This window comes from Hypanus sabinus, chromosome 5, assembly GCF_030144855.1.
Source record: "Hypanus sabinus isolate sHypSab1 chromosome 5, sHypSab1.hap1, whole genome shotgun sequence".
NCBI lineage: Eukaryota > Metazoa > Chordata > Chondrichthyes > Myliobatiformes > Dasyatidae > Hypanus > Hypanus sabinus.
This window is the reverse complement of record NC_082710.1, coordinates 110,245,560-110,260,040: the sequence shown is the minus strand read 5'-3', so window position 1 is coordinate 110,260,040 and position 14,481 is coordinate 110,245,560. Positions and strand designations below refer to the sequence as shown.

At 39.5% G+C, this 14,481-nt stretch overlaps 1 protein-coding gene across 5 annotated transcripts in view; it reads left to right on the top strand.

Moving 5' to 3' along the window:
* LOC132394323 (ras-related protein O-RAL) overlaps window positions 1-14,481 on the top strand; it is an 86,260-nt gene that overhangs the window by 58,118 nt on the left and 13,661 nt on the right. For all 5 annotated transcript variants that reach the window (XM_059970326.1, XM_059970327.1, XM_059970328.1 and 2 more), the window contains one exon: window positions 817-1,025. In XM_059970326.1, coding sequence (XP_059826309.1) covers window positions 817-1,025 — 209 coding nt within the window. The remainder of the gene's footprint in view (window positions 1-816; window positions 1,026-14,481) is intronic.

Sequence of the window (14,481 nt, the reverse complement as noted above, 5' to 3'; positions counted from 1 at the left end):
ACAGACCTGCTTTGGGTTCTCGTACCCAAGTAAATTTACTTTGAAAACCTTCAAAAACATCTGCAATAATATTTTGCTGCTTTTAGTATCTTGTTCTCTAAATTTGTATTTTTGTGAAATTGCTTCTGTTCAGCACTTAGGGATTTCCTTCCATCTGTCTTGCATTTCACTGCTGTATAACATTTTGACAAATAACTCTTGCCTCTTCCTACCTCTGAAATTGTGCATGAGCTTTCCATTACTGCAAAGGAGTGATACCTGCACTTTAAAAGTCATTGCCAATTTTTCCAACTCAAAATATGCTATAAGAATCAAACTATTCCCTTCAAGATATTTTCAGTGCTATAACCAAGTGCTGGTTTGTATGCAAGACATTGTAATGCAAACAAATGGCATTTGTTGTAATGAAGGCGGATGGAGTTCTACTTCCTTCCTCACATTTGTGAAATTAAGATGGTAATCAGTTGAGTTGCAAGGACTAGGGAGGTACTGGGTTTGATTTTCTCCAACTGAGCTATCGTGTTTATGGGAGTAGTGGGGAAGTTAATGATCTTGGTGCCTCTACTAAGAAGACAAATGAGTTAGAATTCCTAATCAAAAGGGGTGAAAATGCTATGTTGAGACCACATTTTCACAACAGACATTTGTGGTTAAGTTACCCCTGAGGTGTGGTTTTCAAAGTACCAATGCAAAAAGTTACTTCAGAAGATAATAGAACTCTTTCAGAAAAGTAGGAATGCAAATTACACGATGTTTAGGAATGGGGCAAGCATTTGATGCCTGTACTTTCTGTACCATTTTAATTTTCCCTTTCAGTTTGTTGAAGACTACGAGCCTACTAAAGCTGACAGTTACAGAAAAAAAGTTGTTCTGGATGGTGAGGAGGTGCAGATAGACATCTTGGATACTGCTGGACAGGAGGATTATGCAGCAATTCGGGACAACTACTTCCGTAGTGGGGAGGGTTTTCTCTGTGTCTTCTCGATAACTGAGCAAGAATCTTTTACTGCCACTGTAGAGTTTAGGTAAGTCGTTGAAAATAATCCGATTTTGCTTTTTACAGTAAGAAGGAAAGCTGTGCATCTTTTGACTTTAAACAGGTTATGTATTGGTAAAATCCTAGTTACTTTTAACAGTTCTATTAAAGCAAACTCTACCAGGTTTTGCACAGAGAAAAGTAGATTGACTGTATTTGAGCCTTTGATTGTTTTGATTAGATTAATCCAACACAGCACTGTCCCTCAGTCACTCATTTCTTTGGGTGGTGGTGGGGGGGGTGTTGTCCATTCAATTCTTAACTCATCTGTTTTCTATTTTGTTGGCTCCCTCTGGTAATGTATCCCACAGCTCCTATTAAGTCTGGTTGAAAATCAACTACCTTTTGTTTCTAAGCAATCCTAACTTCCCAGTGTTGGGGCCCTTCCAAATAGCTTTTATCTGAAGCATGGAGATCCATTGCCATTTTTCATTCTGTTGCCAGAATGGGAGAAGATTTCTGAGAAATCTTAAATATGAATTATTCAACTGGTTATAAGTGCACTGTTCCATAGTGTGCAAGCTAAATTGTTTAACCTAAAGTTAGAGAATTTAGCCAGTGTGGCATCAAATATTGGATGTTTGTTGCATGGTTTAACCAGTAAAATCGATCAGCAATGAGAAGTAAAATCACAGTGCACATTTAGCATGAATTGAGAAAGCAGTTTTGGCTTGAAAGTTTAAAAGGTATTTTAATCCCACACTGCAAATTCATCTTGGTCTATTTATTCTAAAGTTTTATGTAATCTGAAGTTGTAAAATATTTTGTAAGGATTTTACAAGTCCTCCTTGGCTTACAAATACCTGACCTGCATGCACAGAACATGAAAAGAGCCATTTGAGAGATTCGTGGGATGTACTTGCTGACTATTATGGGTCTATTGCTGTGTAGGAACTTCTTTATGGCTTCATTTACTATTAGCTAGCTGCTCCTGTAGAGCTGGCTCTGAAAACTAGTTTATTTCCTCTACTTATTACAATTTTTTCATTTAGCAGCTAGGTTTTCATGTAACCATATTTGGTGTAATACAGCATAGAAATAAGCCTTTTGGTCTAAATTTGTCCACAGTGCCCATCTAAGCTCATCCCATTTGCCTGTGTTTAATCCTTATCGTTAAACCTTTACTATTGATGTATTTATCCTTGTGTTATTGTGCCTGCCTCATCTACTTTCTCTGGCAGCTCGTTCTCTATGGACCTGTATTCAGCAGTTGCCCCTCTGGTCCATTGAAAGTATCTCCCGCTCTTACATTTAAATGTGTGCCCTCTAGTACCTCTCATTCTCATTTATTAAAATATCAAATAGTCAGCAGTTCATTACTGCCTATTCACTGTTTGCTTTCCGATCAGTGTCTTGGACTTCAGTCCCAACCTTCCATGCTGTTGCAGCCACACTTCATTTCCCGAGTAGTGGAGATTGATGGGTACTTAGTAAGAATGGGCTTGAAAGGGAGTATCAATCAACCATAATCAAAATGTGGAACAGGCTTGATGGACCAAATGGCTTACAATACTGTGCAAAAGTCTTGGACACCCTCAGTTTTTTATATTAATTTTGTTTTGGATGTTTATTTTTTGTCTTCTGTGTTAGTGTGACAGAAGAAAAGAGCCAATTTTAGATTTTCAAACATTCATTTTCCAAACAATTAAGTTTTACAGAGAAATTTTTGTTTTCATTAAAGAAATTAACATAGACTACTTTTCCAATAAAAACAGTTCATGATTAAACAAAGATAACAAGCAGGATGCTAATGACCAATGGCATAATGAGCTGAATGATCAAAACAAACAGGTGTTAGAGGAATCAAACTGGGTGAAGGGGAGTCAAACTTAAAAGGTGAAGATGTGACAGGTTGACCTTCAAGTCATCAATTCTTGCATCATGGCATGAGTGAGCATCGTAACAAGACACAAGGTGGTCATCCTGCATCAGCAAGGTCTCTCCCAAGCAGAAATTTTGTGGCAGACAGGAGTTTCAAGCTGTGCTTTCTAAGCTCTTCTGAAGAAGCACAGAGAAATGGACAGTGTTGAGGACCAGAAACACAGTGGTTGACCATGGAAACTGAGTGCAGTAGATGAGAGATACATTAAATTGATGCCCCTTCTAAACTGAAAGAAGTCCAGCACTGCTATCAGCTCTAAACTCGTAGAAACCACTGGAACCCAAGTTCTCCCCCTACAGTCCAGAGAACTCTTGTCAGAAGTGGTCTTCATGGAAGAATTGCTGCCAGAAAGCTCTTCTGAAGTGGAAACAAAGCCGAGAGGCTCACCTATGCACAAAAAACACAAGGACTGGGAGGCTGGACAATGCCAGTAAGTGTTCTGGACTGAGGAGTCAAAATTTGACATTTTTGGCTCAAACAGGAGGCAGTTTGTCCATAGAAGAGCTGTAAGTACTACATTGATGAGTGTCTAAAGCCAACAGTGAAGGACGATGGAGGATCTTTGCAGGTTTGGAGCTGAATTTCTGCAAATGGAGTTAGCAATCTGGTCAGAATTAATGGATTCCTCAATGCTGAGAAGCACAAGCAGACTCTCAGCCATCACACAATGCCATCAAGGAGGCATCTGGTCAGTCCTGACTTCAATCGGTGGCAGGAGGATGATCCCAAACGCACAGGCGAAGTGATTTTTTTTTTAAAAAAACTTCAGTGGAGAGAAGAACAAGAAGATTTGCAACAGATACTGTAGCCTCCACAGGGCCTCGATCCCAACATCATTGAGGCTGTTCAGGATTACCTGGAGAGACAGGCAAGCGAGACAGCCAAAGTCTGCAGAAGAACTGTGGCAAGTTCCCCAAGATGCTTGGACCAACCTACTAGCCGATTTTCTTATAAAACTGCATGACAGTATATCTAAGTGAATTGATGCAATTTTAAAGGCAAAGGGTGGTCATATCAAATATAGATTTGATATATATATCAAATATACTTTACTGTAGTTTTTTTTCTTAGTAAATGTTTTGACATTTAGAAATGTAATTTCATTATTTTTGAAAGCCTCTTTATGAATTTTTTTTTACATGAACTTAAGACCTTTGCACAGTACTATAATTCTGTACCTATCTTGCTATCATTGCAATATTTGTGGTGTTGTATTTTGAAAACTAAAACCACAGTCTATTCTTCAGAAAAATAAAGTTTCCATAGAAGCTGTTGATAAAACATTTAGCAAATATTTTGCCCTTTCAAATGTGCAAAATTCTACTCAGAATTGAGTGATAAGGTCATACTTTTTGTTTTTTTTAACTTCCTTCCTTGAACCTTCAGTATCATGATTTCTCAGCTCTTTGGCATGATCCATAGTTTTAAGGAAGAAAGGCAGAACTACACAGTTCTCTTATCTTCTCGAGGCAAAATCGGCAGTACTTTGATATCTTGATATGCTAGGATACATTTGTGTAATGTGCTGCAAAAGCCCATTCTGTAGGGATTTTTGTTTGGCACATTGCCTACTGTAGATACATTGAATGAAAACAAAACTGACAACTTGGGTTTTCCCCAAGAACTGCAATTATTCTTTGATATATGTTATTATTTTAAAAGCAACAGCTCATTTGAACTTCAAAAGTTTACGATTGGACCCAAATCTAAAGGAACAGATGTGTGGTAAAATTTATATAGACTTTTAAGATCAAATACTACTATTTTTAACCAGCCACTTCAAGCAGTATCTCTACTGCTGCCTGATTTCTAGTGAGATGAATAAATACTTGTGATGTGTTTGTGCTGCATAGGAAGCCTGGAGCTTTTGGGGCTACCCAACTTTGAGATGGCTGTTGTGGAATTTTGGGTTGGAACAGCCTCCTGCCGAATTCCCCAACCCCCAATCATCCAAAAGTACTTTACAATATTTGCAAACGGAAGTTGGTTTTGTTACGAACCCCGTAACTGGGTCACTTACCAGCAAAGATGGAGACGTCTGTTGAAGTCTGATGATACTATTTTTAACAGTATTTAGTAGTAAAAATACGCAAAAATAATATCAATGCAAATATACAGATAATATACATCGTCAATATTAAATCTAAAAGTGCGGGTATAATAATAATAAGAAATAAGCTCTATCGTTGTCTAGGGATAATGTATTGTCCGATGGAAATATAAAGTTTACTCAGTTCATGCAGGCTGCAGCCTTTGGGGACCGCTGGGTTGCAATGGTTGGAGAGAGAGAGATTTGGAGAAAAACTTGATGGCTTTCCTTTTATGATTTCTATCCATCTGGAGTCCCGTTGGTGTGGCCGTTCACTTGTGGCCTCTCCGTTAGCTAAACCGTTCTTCCGTGAGGAGCCTACCACCTTGGCAAGGGAGGAAGCACACGAACGCTCACCGGCTGTCGCTATTAAACACTGTCAAGGGATCTCTAGCGTTTCTCCTGGTGCGTTTAAAGGGGTTGTTCCTCAGACCCTCTTTTATCCTTACTCACGGGGTCTCAGATGTCAATCAGGTTGGGATGATGCAATCCCTCAACCAGCCCACTCTGGTTGTCCCCTGAGGGGTTTCAATGAATAGTACAGTACTCAATACACAATTCCCGTCTCCAAGGGACAATGGCCGTTATCAGTGGTTCCGTTTCGCTGAGGTCAGGAAACATTCCAAACCTTGTGTATTCTGGACGTCTCTCTCTCACTTCCTGGGTCCCAGACCCAAATTAATAGCGATCTTGCGATTCTCAAAAAGGAGGGGGCGACTTTGTACCCTTCGGCCCCTCAGAGTTGCGACACATTCGTAACAGTTTGCTGAAACTTGTTTCAGGGAAAAGGATGGGCTTTGAATGAGAGGGGAGCTGTTGATAACTTAATGCTGTGTTATGGCACCATTGACTATTTTGTAGGTATGATTCATTGCAATATCCTGCTTTAAACTTAATGCCTTGATTTTTCTGTGTAACACCAATGGAGGCCAACGTTCTAACATGATCATGTAATTTAGCTTGCAAAGGTATTAATGCACTAGTATTCTTGAGAAATCTGTTGTTACATTCATTGGAGCATTTTGGTAGGAAGGCATCTTTATTTTTTTTTAAATTCCTGAAATGTTATGCTTACCGAAGTATTACCCTTTTTTGTCTGCACAAGCAGATCTATTAAATGTAGAGGATTGGCTTGCCTCTATATTTCTATCACATTTTGGCTAGGCATCTTGTTATTTTATTCATGTATGCATTCAGCCATTTAAACTATTTTAAATTGTATCCAGTCACTTGCACAGGTAAAACTTGCAGTGATGGAGAGAGACTTTCAGATGTCACAAAATCTTTGTAGTCAATGAATACTTAAGGTAATATAGGAGTTGTGGCTGGCAATTTTAATTTAAAAAAAGTATAAATATTTGCTGGCCACTGCACTTCCAACGTCTTGATATAATGTTACATTTGAAGAGTGTCACTTCATTGGAAGCAGAAGACTAAGGAACACCTGCTATCCACTGAACCATGTGGAGATAATTCTCTTCTCTTCCCGTATTGTCAAAATCCAAAAATACAGAACTTGGGTAATAATAATACCTAAGCACACTCTTAGTTAATTTGAGCATATTGCATAATTATTCACTGGACAGTCGGAGACACAGGTTTGAGCTTGTGAATGATGATTTACACTGAGGTTGCTTCATTAGGTACATCTGTACACCTGCTTATTAATGCAAATATCTAGTCAGCCAATCATGTGGCACTATGTGCATAGAAGCATGCAGACGTGGTCAAGAGGTTCAATTGTTCAGACCAAACATCAGAATGGGGAGGAAATGTGATCTTAATTTTTGAGTATCTCAGAAACTGCTGATCTGCTGGGATTTTCACACACAACAGTCTGTAGAGTTTGTAGAAAAAGATGTGATAAACAAAAATCAACAAAATAAACATAAGTGAGTGACAGTTCTGTTTGCAAAAATCTCTTGTAATGAGAAAGGTCCGAGGAGAATAGCCACATTGATTCAGGGTGAAAAGGTGCTAGTAACTCAATTAACCACATGATGAAACTGGTGTGTAGAAGAGCATCACTTTGAACCTTAAAGTGAATGGGCTACAACAGCAGAAGACCATGAAGATACACTCAGTGGCCACTTTATTAGTTACTGGAGGTGCCTTTGTAATGTGGTTGACCAGTGGAACAGGGCTAATTGGTGGCAAGAGGAGGGAATCCACTGAAGGATTTTTCACTTTAGGGGGTGAGTTTAGTCGATGTCCATCTTGCATGAGCACTACCTATTGAACAAGTTTCACCTGGTGTTTGTTTATGCACTACTCAATCATATATTGTCTTGGTCTTCTAAGCTTGCGGACTGGTAATGACTTGTTCGTGGCTGAAGTTTAGTTATTTCATGGTGTCAGCTGTACTTAATACTACAGATCTAAGGGTTTTTGGGAACTCCTGTTTACAATTTTCTCCATAGCAACGAAAGCAATTGCAATGTTTCAGTCACCTGCAGGACTTCTGTTTGAAAAGTCTGAGGGTTATGCAACTCCAGGAAGATTTAGACTTTATGCTAAAACATTTAAAATTTCTGTTGGTTTTAATATAACTTTTCAGTAACTGACCTCTTAAGACCTTTTTGTTGTAGGCATATTTCTTTATCTATTGTTATCAGGCAAAAGATATATGATGAAGGTATTCGTATATACAATAGATTCTAGTTAATTGGGCCATTGGTTAATCGAGGCAGCCATTTAATTGGAATAACTCTTAAAGAACTAAAACTAATTGAGGAAGTAACCAGGATTCTCTTTATTTGGGACACTCTGCTGCTTAATTCATTCCGGAGACTGTTGCCAAACAGTTTTTCACTAGCATCATGTGTGGCCTTTAGGCATTGCACCTTGTTTAGAGAGAACAGTTTTTAAATGCTGCCAGTTGCATGTGTTTGTGTTCAAAGCAGTGATTTCTTTTTTTTGTCACTGATAGTTGGCAACAAATAAGCAGTAAGACAACTCGGAACTGTTTTGCTCACTGCAGTTTCAAGCATTCAGTCTTGGAGATGCCAGAAACAGCTGGGAATGAATATGAAACAATTTCACCACTTCAAGTGAGGAACTACAAAGAATTTGAAGGTATCAACAATCATCTTGAATATTACATTGAAAAAGAAGATTTGGAAGATTCAGCTGTCGAAAGCATTGTATGAAGGCAGTTCATTATCTGCCCTATATGTCTGCACTGATTTTGTTTATCTGCAGTCAATCAAAAGAACACAGTGCACAGTGGATGAATTCCTCTAACTACAAGGAATACTGTTTTATAGTACTGTAGTAGTATTTGTAGTGTTCTAATTTCTGTATTTTGTTTAAATACGCAATATGTTGCTCAGTTAAATGGTCGTTAGTCTTTTTATACTCTTTTTAACTACTTTCATGAAACTTAAGGAAATTATGGCAGCCGCTTAATTGAGCCAGAACGTACTGGTCCCGATGTATCCCAGTTAACCAAAAATATCCTGTATATACAGACAGCATTGGAGCAAGAAATTAAACAATCTTAAACTAAAATAAAGGGGAGGAGGTGGTATAAAGTCCATTATTGAAGGCAATGTAAGGAGGAGTTGAGGTGCTAAAACATGCCTTGACAATTAAAATGTTGATCAGTAATAGAGTAGTCAAGTTGTTTGTTTCAAATATGCTGAAAGAATAATGGAAACTAAAAACCTTTGCTTCATGGCTTTTGTTTAAGAAAAAGCTTTAAATCTTTATGTTGATAGGCTGTGATATACACATTTTTTTCATACACAGCTGCTCCAGTGATATTTGTTGCAAGGATTGCTGGCCGTCTCATGAATCGAAGCACACCCATTTAACAACTGCTGGGGGATTCTGTTGGAAGCTGCTCCACATCTGTCTGACAGTAAGCCCTCTGCTGGTTAATGTGCAGTGGTACTCTATTAGTGAGTACCACTCTGAACTTGCTATTCTCTTAAAAGGAGTTCATCTGGCAGATAAAAGGAGTTCATCCTAGCTTCCCCCTTAGCAAGACATTGGAGCAATTTAGATTTAATGTGGTAGCCTAATGGAGTCAAAAATAATTAGTCGTATGTGACATCTAAAACTGTCTTCCTAAACACAGGAACCATGATGATTGCTTCTGCAGGTTTATTCATAATTTTACTGCTACTGGTTTCTAGCGGTTATTAAATTTGTGAATGAGGTCAGAGCTTAAATGAGCTATTTCTCCCAATAACTTAATTGCAGGGTCCCAGCTACTTGAATATCTATGATAGTAATGAATTTGTTTTCTTAAATAATGAAAAATGTATTTTTTAATTGCAAAGAATAACTGCTTTTTATTCCTAAGTCCTTAAGGCTTCTCAGCCTTTCCTCTAGCCAATGAATTAAGTTGCAAACACAAATAGTAAGGTGCCAAGAACAGCAAAAGGTGGGGGGGTAAGTACTTGTATAAAATAATGAAGAATTTCCTGTTTTTCAAGTTGCACAGCATAGAAACGGGCCCTTCCATTCATCACATCTGTGCTGACTGGCAATCAAACATCCATCTATACTAACCCCATTTGTTCGCACTTGATCCATAGCCTTCTGTACCTTAGCAATTCAAGTGCTCATCCTGATAATGAAATGTTGTGGCATGTTCTGCTGGGGTTGCCGACATGGGGTCCACTGACCCCGTTGGTTAATGATAAGACTGCATGACATAAAAAAGTTGGGAACCCCCTGCTTTTGTGCATTCCAACTTCCAACCACTTGAGTGGAAAGAGAAATTCTTCCTTATCCCTTCTAAGCTTCTTATCCCATAAACTTGTGCATCAATCAGAACAATTTAAAATAAACCTTTCTTATCCTTTGCAATCTACTCTGGACGCATGACTTCTCCCTAAGCCATTGACTCTATTCCATTGCTAATTCCTTTGGCCGTCTTGGCCCATGCACAAAAAAAAACTCTTTACACAGCACCTCCATACCTCATTTCCTTCAAATTTTAAGATCGCTGATCAAAAAGCATTTATTTGGAAGTTCCTTTGTTCATTATCATTTCTGATTGCACATCATGAAAAGATCTAAAACTACTTCTCTATATTTCCTAAGGTTTGAAATTTCAGATTAATGTATATTTATATACACCTCGCTTCTGTGAAGCTCACAGTAAATCATATAAATAGTAATAATAAATACAACATTAAACAACAAAGGGTTCAAAGTGTAGTAGTGCAAAAAGAAGTAGAATTGACTTGTTCGAGCACTGCCGGGAAAGGGTGTGCACGAAGTTCAGAAATTTAAGTCGTGCAGAAGTAGTGATCCTGGTTGTCTGGGCTTTCAAGATCCTGTATCTTGTGGAAAATAGAGAAGATACCATTGGCCTTCCTGATGCAATGCACTGAGAATGGACTTTGATGGAAGAATGGGATTTCTAAAGCTTGAATGAGTCTACATTTGTTGTTTTTGGTTTGGAAGGACCAACCAGGATATGTCTTGCATAGTGAGTTGTAGGGCACTGAGGAGTGCTGTAGAACAGAGGGATCTGGCTTTACAGATATGTAATTCCTTGAAAGTGGCATCACAGGTAGATAGGATTGTAAAGAAAGCTTTTGGGTCATTGGCCTTCATAAATCATTGTATTGAATACTGGAGTTGGGATGTTGGTGAGGCCTAATTTGGAATACTGTGTGCAATTTTGGTCACTTATCTACAGAAAAGATGTAAATAAGATTGAAAGAGTGCAGAGATGTTGAGGGGGCTTGAGGACCTGAGTTATTGGAAAAGGTTGTAACGGTTAAGACTTCATTCCCTAGAGCACAGAAGACTGAGGGGAGACTTGATAGAGGATACAAAATGATGAGGGATATAGATGGAGTAAATGCAAGCTGGCCTTTTTCAGTAAGGTTAGATGAGACTACATCTAGAGGCCTTGGGTTTAAGGGGAACAGGAAGGGGACCCAGAGGCTGGTGAAAGTGTGAAATCTAACAGTAGAAGTGGTGGACGTGGGTTCGATTTCAACATTTAAGAAACTTGATGTTGTATATGGATGGGAAGCGCATTGGGGGGTAGTGGGGGCTATGGTCTGGATGCAGGTTGATGGGAATAAGCAGCTTAATGGTTCATTATGGACTACATTAATCTAGATGGGCAGAAGGGCCTGTTTCTGTGCTGTAGTGTTCTATGACTCTAAATGGTCTTTCAAATTGTTTTGTGAATTAGTATATTTGAGATTTTTTTCATGTGAGCTCCTTGGTACTTTGTTTCTTAAAGTCTATGTGAAGCTAGTGGTTCATATTTTCAGTTCTGTAGGACATATTAGCATGCAGCCCAAGTTTCTGTTTATGCCCCCTGAAGGACTTCAACAATACATACTCACTAAATGGAAATTGAAATTATATCTGGAGTTTAATGTACCTGCATTTTAAATCTCTGAATTAAACAAGTGCAGCACACTGATTTCCTGAGATGAGTTTAGCTTTTGTGCTATTTAGCCTGAAATGGTTAAATGAGCCTTCCAATGTCTTTAAAGGGCAATACAGCAACGTTCTGTCTTGGCATCGTATTCTGATGCCAGCTTTTGTTTTAAGTTGTTGAGTATTCATTTTGGGGCTTCATGGGGATCTAGACAACTTCAGCTTGCTAAGCTGATATCTGTGGATGTAAAGGTGTATGGTCTGTGTCAGTTTGGGACTTCAGCTTGCTGAGCTGATATCTGTGGATGTAAAGGTGTATGGTCTGTGTCAGTTTGGGACTTCAGCTTGCTGAGCTGATATCTGTGGATGTAAAGGTGTCTGGTCTGTGTCAGTTTGGGACTTCAGCTTGCTAAGCTGATATCTGTGGATGTAAAGGTGTATGGTCTGTGTCAGTTTGGGACTTCAGCTTGCTGAGCTGATATCTGTGGATGTAAAGGTGTATGGTCTGTGTCAGTTTGGGACTTCAGCTTGCTGAGCTGATATCTGTGGATGTAAAGGTGTATGGTCTGTGTCAGTTTGGGACTTCAGCTTGCTGAGCTGATATCTGTGGATGTAAAGGTGTCTGGTCTGTGTCAGTTTGGGACTATAGCTTGCTGAGCTGATATCTGTGGATGTAAAGGTGTATGGTCTGTGTCAGTTTGGGACTTCAGCTTGCTGAGCTGATATCTGTGGATGTAAAGGTGTCTGGTCTGTGTCAGTTTGGGACTTCAGCTTGCTGAGCTGATATCTGTGGATGTAAAGGTGTATGGTCTGTGTCATTTTGCAGCAAGTAGTAAATAACTAACTGCATGGGATCAGTTGCCACACTTTCAGCCTCTGTTTATAGTGGACTGTCTTTAAACTATGTTCATGTGGATTGTCTTACCTCAGATTAGTTGGGTGTGTGTCTTGATGAACATAAATACCAGATCAAGAGGCATTCCAGTTTTTTCGATTTGTAGGCATTGCTTGGGAAGTTGTAATTTAAATGCCTCCTGTCACATCATCGTCGTGATCATGGTGTCATGGGCCATGATTGTTCTTGGCAAATTTTCTACAGAAGTGGTTAGCCATTGGTGTCTTCTGGGCAGTGTCTTTTCAGGATGGGTGACCCCAGCCCATTATCAATACTCTTCAGAGATTGGCTAGCATCAGTGGTCACAGAACCAGCTGCTCATATGACCATCCATCACTTGCTGTGATGCAGATGCAGATGCTGCACTTGCCCAAGGGTGATAGGCAGGCTAGAGGAGGGCAGGAGCACCTTGCACCTCCTTTGATGGAGACACATGTCCACTCCGGCACCCTCCTGTCTCATACACTTCTCGTAAATTAATCTTGTTACCATATTTGGAAACCTAACACCTCAGCCCCCTGTCAATTCAGATTGGTAACAACATTTTCATGATCTCTGTCAGCACAGGTGCATCACATGTCTGTGTGCCTGACTCCCTATTCTACTTGCTTTACACCTCTAACTGTGTGGCTAAGCACAGCTCCAATACCATATTCAAGTTTGCTGATGACACTTGTGTCATGGACTGAATCAAAGGTAGTGATGAATCAGCATACAGGAGGGAGATTGAAAACTTGGCTAGGTAGTGTCATAACAAGCACCTCTCACTCCATGTCAGCAATATCAAGGGACTGCTTTTAGACTTTAGGAGAGGAAAACCAGAGGTTCATGTGCCAGTGCTCATTGGAGGATCAGAGGTGGAGAGGGTTAGCAACTTTAAATTCTTGGGTGTCACTATTTCAGAGGACCTGTTCTGGACCTGCCACGTAAATGCAATTGTGAAGCGAGCACAGCAGCACTTCTACTTACTTAGGAATTTGTAAAGATTTGCCATGACATCAAAAACTTTAACAAACTTCAATTGATGTGTAGTGGAGAGTGTACTGACTGGGCTGTGTCATGGCCTGTTATGAAAACACCCTTCCGACTATTGATCACATCTACATGAAATGCTGTTGCAAGAAAGCAGTATTCGTCATCAGAGATCCCCATCGCCCAGACCATGGCTCTCTTCTCACTGCTGCCATCAGGTAGAAGGTACAAGAGCCACAGGACTCTCACCACCAGGCTCAAGAACAGTTTCTACCCCTCAACCATCTGGCTCTTGAATAACTGCATTCACTCACAACTCCATCGGTGAAATATCACTACAACCAAGGACTCTATCTCATTATCTCAAGTTCTCATTATTTATTGCTATTTATTTATATTTGCATTTGCAGTTTGTTGTCTTCTGCACTCTGGCGATCTTTCATGGATCCTGTTATGGTTACTATTCTAAAGATTCGCTGAGTAGGCAGCAGGAAAACGAATCTCCGGCATGTGTGTGATGACATATATGTACTTGGAACTTCTGAACTTTCGCTGATCTTATTCTCAACCTGACAAAGGTTATACATGAAAACCTTTGAAGAATCAAGAATTGCAGCAACTCCTGTATTCAGTTCATTGAATACCAGAAGAGAACTGTGGAATGTAAGTGTCAGTATAACAAGTGAGCAGGAATGTGGCATTAGACTGGTGTTTGGGTAGTAAAATGTCTGGTTGGTAGGTGACTCACTTATGATCTGTATACTCAATATTTCTCTATATGGAACCATATATAGCCATCAGTGAGCTGCTTGGTTATGTCTCCCTTCTCGCTGTGAAATGGTGACACTTCTCTGCCCCTTTATTAGGAAGAGAGTGCCTTTGGTATGTTGAATTGTCAGGTGAATGATTAGTTTTTGTTGTAGTGTAGATGATGGTCTGTCTTGGGGGCCTTGCTTGTTTGGTGGGTAAGGGGAGCTGATGCTTTTTTCGCTAAAGTAAATGGTGAAGGAGAGGGTCGTTGCTTTGCTGCTGCTTGTGTGTGGGGGGGGGAGTAAGGGGGCTTTGGGGTTCTAACATTTTAATGGCCACTCATTTTTTAAGGCACTCTTGTTTTCGAGGACAAGATTTCACTTTGTATATTGTATACATTTCTATTAAATGTAACTCTTGAAACTATTGAAGTTTACAGATTAATCAGTTGAGAATAGTACTATAGCAATGAGAGAACAAAGACTTTAATATTAGCA